The 11,814-nt window shown below is 35.3% G+C and overlaps 1 protein-coding gene across 1 annotated transcript in view; it reads left to right on the top strand.

Moving 5' to 3' along the window:
* Positions 1–11,405, top strand: part of LOC101503873 (uncharacterized) — a 26,118-nt gene extending 14,713 nt beyond the window's left edge. The window contains exons 8-15 of the mRNA XM_027335771.2: positions 1,909–2,027; positions 7,896–8,019; positions 8,118–8,186; positions 8,260–8,386; positions 8,602–8,716; positions 8,859–9,049; positions 9,141–9,253; positions 10,946–11,405. Of these exons, the coding sequence (XP_027191572.2) occupies positions 1,909–2,027; positions 7,896–8,019; positions 8,118–8,186; positions 8,260–8,386; positions 8,602–8,716; positions 8,859–9,049; positions 9,141–9,253; positions 10,946–11,212 (1,125 nt within the window). The 3' untranslated portion in view covers positions 11,213–11,405. The remainder of the gene's footprint in view (positions 1–1,908; positions 2,028–7,895; positions 8,020–8,117; positions 8,187–8,259; positions 8,387–8,601; positions 8,717–8,858; positions 9,050–9,140; positions 9,254–10,945) is intronic.
* Positions 11,406–11,814: the final 409 nt, after the last annotated feature.

Here is an 11,814-nt window from a genome sequence, read left to right as displayed (position 1 = left end):
GAATGCTGCCAATTGAGGGGTCACAAAATTGTCACTAGCACCAGTGTTTACCATTATCATTATGCATTCTCCTTTCACCATTCCCTGCAAAGTCAAGGTAGTTGGGAGAGGTTTCTTGACGTTATTCCCATTCTCCACTTCGCACAGCTTCAAACAATGACACTCTAATGGTGTTTCCCTCTCATCTTCCATCAACTCGATTACTATCACTTCGTCGGCGTCGTTGATCGTTTCATTGTCACCGATAATCACCAAACAAAGTTGCTTTTCAGCACACTGATGAAGAGGGTGGAATCGTTCCCCACATCGAAAACATATACCACGTGCCTTGCGATCCATTAGATCCAAGTAGGGTAGATGCTTCGTTCCTCTGTTACGATCGTCGTTCCTCTGTTCGCCGTTGCTTCTCGTCTTCAGAGAATTCAAATTAGGGTTCCCGAAAAAAAAATCCACAATGGGTAGGGGAGTATGTGCACGAGGACGGGTAATTACCTGCAAAATTAAGCGGGTATGGGAGTGGGTACGGGTACTATAATATCCACCTCGCCCCTTACCCGCACTTATATAAATATATTATTTATTTATTTATTTATTTATTTATTTATTTATTTATTTATTTATTTATTTATTATATTAGTGTTTAATTTAATTAATTGTTTCTTTTATGTTTTAACATCTATTAATATCATTGAACCACTACAATATTTATAATCGAAAGATTAACGTTTGCAAACTTTTTAAGAATTTGATTATGGTGAATAGGTAAATAATTGTGATTTTATACCTAAGAGTTATGTCTTATTAATCGTGACTTTATAATTATACTTGCAACTTCTTATCAATTGTTCTTACAGATCTCGAATAATATTGCCGTAGGACTTGCAACTTCATAAAGTATTGTTATGGATATTTGAATGTGTATTGTAACGAGTGTTCATTTGAAATGTTTTGAGTTAGAAAATATTTTGGTTTATAATACCTTATGATTGGATTTAAGATATTTAGATCATTTTTAAATTTAATCACAACAATATCATTTATTTATCGATCTATTTTAGTTAAAGCGTGGGTAATAGATATGGGCACTTATGTACCCAAAGGGTAAGGGTACGGGTATTAAAGTTGATATCCAAGAAGGTACGGATACGGGTATGGGTATTTTTTTAAACCGCGGGTATGGGGACGGGTACTATAGTACCCTACCCATTGTCATCCCTACTTTATAATCTTTAGAAGATACCCTATTTGTAACCCATAACTCCCTATCCATACACAATAGTCCCAACTACCTCATAACCAACTAACTAACTTCTAATCTAAGTCCCAACATAACTGAGAGAAAGAACAACCATAATTATTATCAAGCATGTCTATTTGTGGCGTGCTTGCACTTTTGGTGATGGCATTGAGTTTATGGCCTCTTTTTGGAGCTATACTTACTGTTTGTTCAAGGAATTTCTATTGATATATTTGGAGGACCAACTTGATTAAGGAGCTTTACCTGTTCGGTGCTAGACTAGGAGTGTTTACATCTTTAATACATCACCTCAAATGAGACCTCTTTGAGCTTGAAGTAAGGACTAAACACAGGTTCCCTTAAATCGTATTCTGGGATTATGACATAATTAAAAGAATCAGTGCAACATAAAGACTTTAATAATGTATTAAGGGCCAACTCATTCTTAGAGCTTAAGCTTTTGGCTGTAGGCTTTATATCTAATGAATATGTGTAAGATCAAACATCTTGTTTCCATTTTTTAGCTATTTGAAGTTACTGTTTTCTGTTTGTTTTTTATTACTGCCGGATTTCTTGCCTTCTGCCAATATGTGCTCTTTTTTGTTTGCTTAAATAATTACTACTTTTATAAAAAAGGAAAGGGAATACATCCTTGCTGGTTGTTGATGTAGGGTACATCAAAAAAGCGCCTCTCTAAAAGAGATCTGATTAAAAGGGTGAGGCTACTGGGTGGTCCAGAAACAGATACTTTGCTTCAAGGATTCAGGCCCCTAGCTTCAGCATCTGATCTGTGAGTCTTCTTTCTGACATAGTGGCGTCACATTCTTAATTGTACTTTCACAGCACAATCTGGTGTATACACAGTTACTATATTATCTATCATTTAATGCTTTTGAATATAAAATTATTAAAGAAAGTTGTGTGAGACTGTGAGCTAATGTTGACCCTTAATTTGATGTGATTAATGGTAATTAATTTGACGACTGGTTCTAGTTAATAGCTTTCTGTTGATTAGGAGCCTTAATTGATTTATCGACAACTGTTGCAATCATTTTGATTATAAATGGGGTAAATACACAATTAAATAAAATAGGGTGAAATCGTTGTGTTCTATATATATTTGTGTGTTGTGTATTTATGTCATATTCTTTGGTGTCTAACTGACACATGGATCCACTCAAATGCTTTCTTGTTCTCATTTTTTCATATTGTATCTAAAGCCTAGTGAGAAATCATAATTTGTGCTCACCAGATGGGTCCACTGTCTGTCAGCGGTGTCGATTTTTTTTAAACCATGTTTTAGTTGGATCTGTGTTTTAAAGGACGGTTTCATGGATTCTAAACTAGGTTAAAGAGATTGTTCTTTATCGGTTCCTTCTAATTGAAAGATAATTACAATATTAATCATTTGTTTAGGGAGTTATTAATAGAGTAATGAATTATATATACTAAAACTTATAAGGGAGTTGGTAGTTTTATTATGCCCAAAATTGTCATTTTGAATTATTATTGTTGTTGTTCTTACAAATATTTTGAAAATGATTTAATTGAATATAGCCTCTCAGTTACCATATTTTATATTTTGATTAGTTATAGGATTCCCTTGCCAAAATCTGTATACCACTCATATCATATGTGGTATTTGTGTTTCGGCAGTGCATTACAGCACATACCACTAATCTGAGCTATTTCATCTATTTCTTCTTATTAGATTTTTATATTGGGTCTAACACTTCCTTACAAAACCGGTTTGTAAGGTGAAGAGTGCTTCTGTTTATAAACTATGTTTAGGCCTTATCTCTACACCCCTTCATGCCAACACTATTGGGCTTGGTGCGTGGATATAAATGGTAGATGACTTGAATCGATAGGCTCTTGATATCATATTACGTTTTTTTTATTGGGTCTAACTCGTCATTACAAAGCTGGTTTGTAAGGTGAGAGGTGCCTCTCTATATAAACTATGTTCAGGCCATATGTGTACTCAATATGGGATTTGGGTTAGTCCCGATATTTCCTTTTTTCAACTAACAATGTAGTGCTGCATAATCAATTTCTTGGAAATTTACACCTATTAAAAATATATTTATGATCTTTGTATTTATTACATATCATGTAAATAGGGATAGTATCTCATATTTATTTTTGTATTTATTGCCTTGAGTCTATATAAAACTGACTTCGTTGCACACGATTTCACCATATGTCTCTCATTCAGCATTGTATCTAGAGCCTATTGAGAGACAACCTTATACCGTGATTACCTGGGGACCCACTGTCCTTCAGTGAGATTTTTCTTTTCGTAAACCGTGTCCCATTTCCGATTTATCCCTTCTTCATTGTTGTTATTTTATTTTTCAGCAAATCAGTTGTGCTGCACAATTCATTGCAAAAAAAAAATGCCTCTTCCGCCACTGTTTCGGTGCTAGTTTTAGGTAACTGCTTACTTATTATGCCTACTTATGAAGATTTTCTTCGGTAGGTAGAATATTGTCGGAACTCGAGTTCCGTTGTTTTGGCCGCACAAAGTGGTAATTCACCTGTTTGCATCACTTTATCTTAGCCCATAGATTCTCGATTCTGCTGCATCTGACCACGTTACTGGTAATAAGGCTTTTTTCCGCTCTTTCACTACTTCTGGTTATTTATCTAGGATAGTCTGAGCCAATGGTTCTCAAACACAGTTTCAAGGGATTGACACTGTCCAAATCCTCCCTTTTTTGTTAGTTACATCTGTCTTTTATGTGTCTGGATATCCATTTAATTTAATTTCTATCAGTCGATTGACTCGTTCTCATGATTGTGTAGTCACATTTACTAATCGCAATGTTACTTTGCAAGATATAGTATCAGGACAACAAATTCATATCAAATGTGAGTCTAATGGCTTTTATTATCTCTCAAACCCATCAACGGTATGCCCTGCCACAGATTCTCCTCTTAATATGCATGCTCAATTTGGTCATCTGAGTCTTCCCAAACTTCAACAATCAGTACTTAATCTAACCAAATTATCTAGCTTACATTGTGAGTCATGTCAGTTAGGGAAACACACATGTAGTCATTTTCTTGATCGAATCAATAAACGAGCTTCGTCCCCATTTGCTTTAGTTCACTCAAATGTTTGGGGTCCTTCTCGTACTATTTTCACTCGAATCTAGATATTTTGTTACTTTTATAGATGATTTTTTTTCGTTGTACGTGGTTATTTTTAATGAAAAATAGGTCTAAATTATTTTCTATTTTTGAACAATTTTATAAGGAAATTAAAACTCAATTTGGTGTATCCATTTACACTTTGCGCAGTGATAATGCTCGTGAATATTTGTCCCATCAATTTCAAAATTTTATGACCTTTAACGACATTCTTCATCAAACATCTTGTGCTCATACACCTCAACAAAATAGAGTAACATAATGCAAAAATTAGTATCTTATTCAAATCACTCATACTCTCCTTCTTCATGTAATGTACCATCTTGTTTTTGGGGCGATGTTCCAACAGCGTGCTATCTTATAAATCGCATCCTTCGTCTATCCTTGATAACAAAGTCCCTCACTCAATCATCTTCCCTCGTACCCCTCTTCACTCACTTCCTCCTCGTGTCTTCGGGTCATGTTTTGTCCACAATCTCACTCCTGGTCTTGACAAACTTTCAGCTCGATCATTAAAATATGTCTTTCTTGATTATCATCGATCCCAAAAAGGTTACCGTTATTATTCTCCTATTCGTCGACGATTTCTCATATCGGCTGATGTCACATTTTGAGTCTGTTACATACTATGAGTCGCTTCCTAACCTTTTGTCGGCAACTATTCCTATGGACCTACCAGAGTCTATTTCACCTTTTCTTTTACCACTATAGCCTATTATATATGTCCCACCTGAGACACCTCTGGTGGGCCCTCCCGTTCTTCAATCGATTATCTCCAGAATGATGGTGGACTCCTCAGACAGCAAGTGCTAACTGATTTTCCATGGCAGCTATTGTAGAGGACTCTCCCAACATCACTTTCTTCCTACTTTCTTCTCTTCGTACATCATAGAAGACTTCTCTGATACTTGGTAAAGGCTTGGTTCCAAGTATCCTTCCTTGTACTTCATCCAAGTTCTTGTTAAGTCTCATCAAGAACTTGAAAAAAAAAATCCTCTCAACAATCTCCTTGTATTTCTTGGAATCAGTCGAGCAGGTCCAATTATGTTCTTCAAACACATCAAGTTGCTACCAATTGACGCGTAAGAGAGTTATAGAACTGTGTGACTGTTAGATCTCCTTGTCGCAAATCCTGCAAAGTTGTCTCGATCTCAAAGATGGCTGATGTGTTTTATTTGCTCGAGTAAAATTCCTTTGCATCATTCCAAAGTTCATTTGTTGTGGTGTACAGCAAGAAATTCTCACCTATTTCATTTGTCATGGAATTTATTAGCCATGACATGACCATGTTGTTCTCGATCTTCCAATTTTTGTAGGTTGGATCTTCTGTAATGGGTAGATGAGTGGTGGTCTCTAATGTTACACCATGATTGGCGTTGACTTGAGGTGAGAAGGATCCATTGTTGTTCTCCTTGAGTATGTTGGTTTCTATTTCTGTAGCCATGTCGCATTTGATCATGAGAATGATAGATTTGCTACTGATACCATGTAGTAAATCAGATAATAGAAATGTTCTCATATATTAACAATAGGGTTACAGGGAAGGAATATATAGAGGAGGTAGGCGCTCAACCATCCTCATCAGAAAAGAAATACAATTAATACAATAACTCCTCATAAATTTGAATAAACAAAAAATGAAATAAACTAATGAGGAGAGATGGCAACATAATGACCAAATCCCTCTTGTTCTAGGAAACAAATAATGCTTAATCAACCGTTTTAAAGTGGCAGATTTCCACACAAATAATTCTACTTTGTTCAAACATGCAATTGCAGTATTTCTCTCAGCGTGCTCCTGAGTTTGAATTGTATGGAAAAACTCGAGTGCAGTTTGTATAGCACTGGGACTCTTGGCTTCATGACCGTGTCATCAACGTAATCGTTTTGTGGTCAAAAAACGTGATTCATGATTTCCATCACATTTTTCTCCAAGCATCACTTTCTGCATGACCCAGTATTTCTTTCTGCCTTGTTTTTATTTTCTCTCCTCTATTTTGTGAGAATATAATAGAGGCCGCATTAAGGGTGCATTTTTTAATTTGTCCCAGTGTTTTATGCTAATAGAGCAGAGTAGGCCTCGTTGTGTTTTCCCCCTCAGGCCAGCCATGTCAACTTCTTCACAAGGTCCACAAAGTAAAAGCACTTCGAACACTGATTCTTGGAGGCTTAAACTTCTTTCTTTCTTTCTTCGAGTTTTGACTTTTTATGTTTTCACGAGTTATCTTTTTATTGTTATGTATATTTCATGAACTTTGAGTAATTTGTTTAATTTTTTTATTAATTATGTGTTTTTAGTATTAATCGTGTAATTTTGTCAAAAAAATGTTCAAATAGCAGCCATCCTTCCACATGCTATCCCAAATTTGGGGTCGGCCATTCCACGCTTCCATCTCATATTGATAACTATGATCCCTAATAGGGATTAGTGCTAGTACCAAGTTACTCATCAATCATGTTCAAAGTATTTATTATTTATCTTCTTCTCTTGTCCAAAACTCATAGCTTCAACAAAACAGAAACATAGTTTGGTGGAACTTCTTAGAATTTTGTGCTTAACTCAACCTCACAAAACCGGCTTGTTAGGTGAGGGATGTCTTCCACTTATATAAACACTTTCTCGAGTCATATCATATCCATTGTGGGATCTCAACACACCTCATGCTCAAGACCAAACATCTTGAGTGTGACCGGGGTGGCCCAGTGGTTGGATGTTCTAATACCATTTTAGAATTTGGATTAGAACTAATTCGACCCCACAAAATCGGCTTGTAAGGTGAGGGATGCTTCATGCTTATAAACACATTTTTAGGTCCATACCACATCCAATGTGAGACTGTTAGCACTTTTGTTGATGGTTATTAACCACTTGAATTTAGGTCGAACCGTACCCAGCCATCTTGTGCAAGGGCCTAAGGGATTAGGGAATTGGAGACGTCTAACCCATGCATCTTTCTAAAGTTGTTGGGCACTTTTGAAGTCTCTTTTAGAACACGCGTCCACACTTTCCTAGCCTTCATCTTGGTTTTCCCCACTGTCATTCACAACATTGTGGCTGGAAACTTAATATTTGTGATCCATATTAGACCACCTTAGCATCTCAGAGTCGTTGTGACGGCAGCCTAGACACTGTCAGTTCCGTTCACTTACTTCAACAACTCGTTAACATCCAACTTCAAGACACCATGGTTAAATCACCTCACTGCTGTGCGGTTTACTCAATCATTGCATACAATATCATGGTCAAATATGACAGAAGGGGAAATAAGGGAGAACGTATCTCTATAATTTTATTTTTGAGGTGTATCAACAAACTACTTTTGCACCCTATAACGGGTCTTATGTTTCATATTGGTTGTCAATATTCTCATTGAATCCTTTGCAGGTATCAGAACAATTTTTTTAGGGTCAATATCTATAATAGTGGACATTTTTGCATGTTCTTGGTCTTCACATTTGGACACAGTGAAAATAACTCCTTTTATATTTTTTATTAAATTAGGTTGAAAGCTTCCAGAGCAAAAAAGTTGCTCCAGAAGAAGGCAATTGAGAAGGAGAAAAAAAAAGCCGAGGCAGTAGCTTCTGGAATTGATTGGCTAAGTGATGATTCAGATGATGAGCCTCAGGTAATCTGTTTGGTGTTGTCTATTTTCACTTCTGGTACAATTTTTTTTCTAATAATGTGTTAACTAGATTTTGTGTATATTGTGTGGGATGTTTCCAGAAACCAAACACAGAACCGCCCTTGTGTAATCTTCACAAAGATGAAGAATATCACCAGTTAATTATTGATGTTAGTACTTCTATCGCTTTTTTCTGTATACCCTTTCCTTTTTAGTATGTGACCCATTAATATTGATGTACAGTTGTGTAATGCATTAGCATCCTTGCAAAGGTATAGGGAAGCATTAGAGATTATTAATATCACTGTAAGATCGGCTCATATTTCTCTGTCTGCTGAGAATAGTAAGAAGCTTCGATCTCTTGGAGCTCGTAAGTCCTGAACTTTAACTAGATTGTATTTACTTCTAGGTTGATTCTATGCTTCCAACTGTTCTCGTTTCAAGAAATCAAAATAAAAAATTAATTGCTGCTTGTTTGTTTATTTCTCCTTCTTTAGCTTTAGGTATTTTGAATAGATAAATGATTTTGTTGTTCTAGGGTGGAAAAATGCATATCTTGCTGACTAAGCACTTCTGTGTTCACAGAAATGGCATACAACACCACAGATCCTAAACATGGTTTTGATTGTGTAAAAGACATTGTTCAACAACATCCACAGAATGTTGCAGCTTGGAATTGCTACTACAAGGTCATATCTAGGTAAATTTGTGGATGCAAGAAACCTAACATTAGTTAGGCTCCCTAATTTGCTGCTGTAGTAGGACGCAGATTTATGGCCTCAAGTAAATGTAGAACGTATTTCTTCCACAATTTTGTTTATTTGTTTTATCCCGTTTGATAGATTGGAAAACCGAGATACGAGACACGACAAATTTTTGCGTAATATGCAAGGAAAATTTGTTGATTGTGTGCCTCCTATCCTCATTTCTGCACATCAGTTTACTCTATGTAGTCATCATCAAGACGCAGCAAGAAAATACCTTGAAGCTTATAAACTTTTGCCCGAGAATCCCTTGGTTAATCTTTGTGTTGGTATGTTCTTTCATTTCATGCTGCATTTGTATAGTGCTATCTTAGCCAAGAACAAGCAGAAATTGAACTCTTATTCATCAATGTTTCTTAGGAACGGCCTTGATCAACGTGGCGCTGGGTTTCAGGCTTCAAAACAGGCATCAGTGTGTTGTACAAGGTTTAGCATTCCTCTACAATAATTTGAGGATCTGTGAGAACAGCCAGGTTTGTTTTCATGAATTTCCTTGTGCCCATTTAAGAAGAAAATGTTCATTAATCATTAAAATAAAAATAAGAAAAAGGAAGTATCAACTTTATTTATATATTGGATTATTTCGGTTCATTTACAACATACTATGTTAGTTCTTATCTGGTGGTTATATATTTCTTTTGCCCTAATTTGCTCATCGAAATTATTGTGCAACTGATCCCAAAACTGCAAAGAATGTACACATCCTATAATTTGGGTGAGCATTGGTGTTGAAAGGTTTGATTGTAGCCAAGACAACAAAAGTTGGTCATGTTCCTTGCGTATGTGTTGGATTTTCTTTGCTGACATCTTTATCTTCTTCGGTAAGAAATTTGGGTGGGGAGCATGCAAGTCCCTATGGTGGCGATGACCCTTCAAAACTAGCTTACTTTGCTGCTTCCACCAGAGAAAGTTATTGTCACTGAGAGTTTTTGCAAATTTGCAGAGAGGTTGATAGGGTTGATGCAGGCAGCACTGAGCTCGCCTAAGGCATTGGATTCACCAGAGGTGGTTGTAAAACAGGAGGACTTGTCAAAGGTGTGGGTGGTAATTGGAGTAGGGGCCCTCAGTACTGAGTTCCGCTAAGAAAAATAATACCTAGCTAGGCTCTCTAACTGAGATGCTTTGACCTCGGCCTCTTTTCCTGTGTATGGAAAAGAGGCAACTTAGGAATACTGCAGAAGTCGGGGAACATTGTCATAAAGATAGGTTGCCCATATAGATGGAATGATCTTTAGCCTCAGAAATCCTGTGGCTAGCAAAGAGAGATTTCTCCTTCTCAAAACCACATTTGAAAAGATCGTCCCATCTATATGGGCAACCTATCTTTATGTCAATATTCCCCGACCTCTGTAGTATCCCTAAGTTGCCTTCCCTACCATTATTTTTATTTGCAGAGAAATGCATTGTTTTTTTGAACAAGCTAAAGCGTAGTTTTCTAGTAAGCTTTAGTTTGAAGGAGAGTGTTTGAATATATGAAATATCTTTGATATTATCTTTGTTTATCTCCTTCAATCAATTTCTAATCTTAGATTATCTCCTAAGATTAGTTTCCATATTACTTGTTGAGAAAATAGGCTATGCAATGTCAATGTAAACCAATTTTATATTGACATCTAATAATCACCCTTGATTCTATCATCCCACCCTATGATTGGTAACTGCCATGCAAAAAAAACTACCAAATCAACGGTTTTTATTTGCTGTTAGTGTAAAACGGTTTACACTGACAATGTATGCCCCCCATTAAACTCTTACTTGTTTATATATGTTCTTATTCATATTTTTTTCTAATGTCACCAAAAGGGTCTAGGATGGAAATGTAGCTGAAGTCTGACACAAGTCAATAGCATTTTTATCTCATATATGAACCCTAATGTAAATACATGATAACAACTTAACATTTAATATCTCCAATGAGAATTTGATCATGATTTAATATTTTGAGTGGGTTTCTACATTCTATTGGTTGTTGACTAATCACTGTCTCAGATTTGTTGAAATTACACTCTATGGATCCTTGAATTCATGGAATCACTTTAAATGAAATACGAACAAATACACATTAAAATATGAACAAATACAGCTAGTTTATTCTTGTCATGAGTTTCTTACTTTATTATACATTAATAGGTGAAACGGAAGTAATTGATTGTTAAGTCATGCAGGAATCTTTATACAACATAGCTCGGGCATACCATCATGTTGGTCTTGTGACACTGGCAGCAATATATTATGAGAAGGTGATTGCTATTAATGAGAAAGACTATCCAATTCCAAAACTTCCCAATGAGAATATTGATATCTCTGAAAATCATAAACCTGGTTACTGCGACCTTCGCAGAGAGGCGGCTTACAATTTGCATTTAATCTACAAAAGGAGCGGGGCTCTTGATCTTGCTAGGCAAGTTTTAAAAGATCATTGTTCCTTTTGAGGTTACATGTTCCTTACAAACTGCAAATCATCTTCAGGGTTAGTATATGGAATTATATTATGTGCTCATAAAATTAGAGTGCTCAGTGCGTTTTATGCCCATATATGAATATATATATATATGCACACATATATTTCATCATCTTTGCTCTATATTCTGACTTTTTATAAAAACTTCGCAACACTTGTATGTAGTTGTTAAAGTTTCGTGTATCTTTTAAAATAATTTAATTTATAACTATTCACAAAGTAAAAAACTTTGATAAACAAAGTCCAACTAAATCTCATTATTTAGATATCTCATAATACTATTTTTAAAGTACATATACAGATAATATGAACTAAAGTTATCATAAATTTAATTGAACATTATATTTTGATTCCAGTGAATTATTGGCCATTATAGTATAAGTAGGATTATTGCTAGTGCGGTAAAATATGATTGAATATTTGTATTATGATTTGTTTATTTTAAAATTAATATAAAATTTTGTTCGATATTAAAAAGATAAAGGAGTTTTGAATTGAACAATCATATGTATTTCTATAATAAAATTTAAAAAAATTATTTTTATTATCTTTTAAAATGCATATTTATTAACT

Source organism: Cicer arietinum, chromosome 6 (assembly GCF_000331145.2).
Source record: "Cicer arietinum cultivar CDC Frontier isolate Library 1 chromosome 6, Cicar.CDCFrontier_v2.0, whole genome shotgun sequence".
Classification (NCBI taxonomy): Eukaryota; Viridiplantae; Streptophyta; class Magnoliopsida; order Fabales; family Fabaceae; genus Cicer; species Cicer arietinum.
The sequence above is the reverse complement of the archived record's forward strand: the minus strand, read 5'-3'. Positions and strand labels throughout refer to the sequence as shown.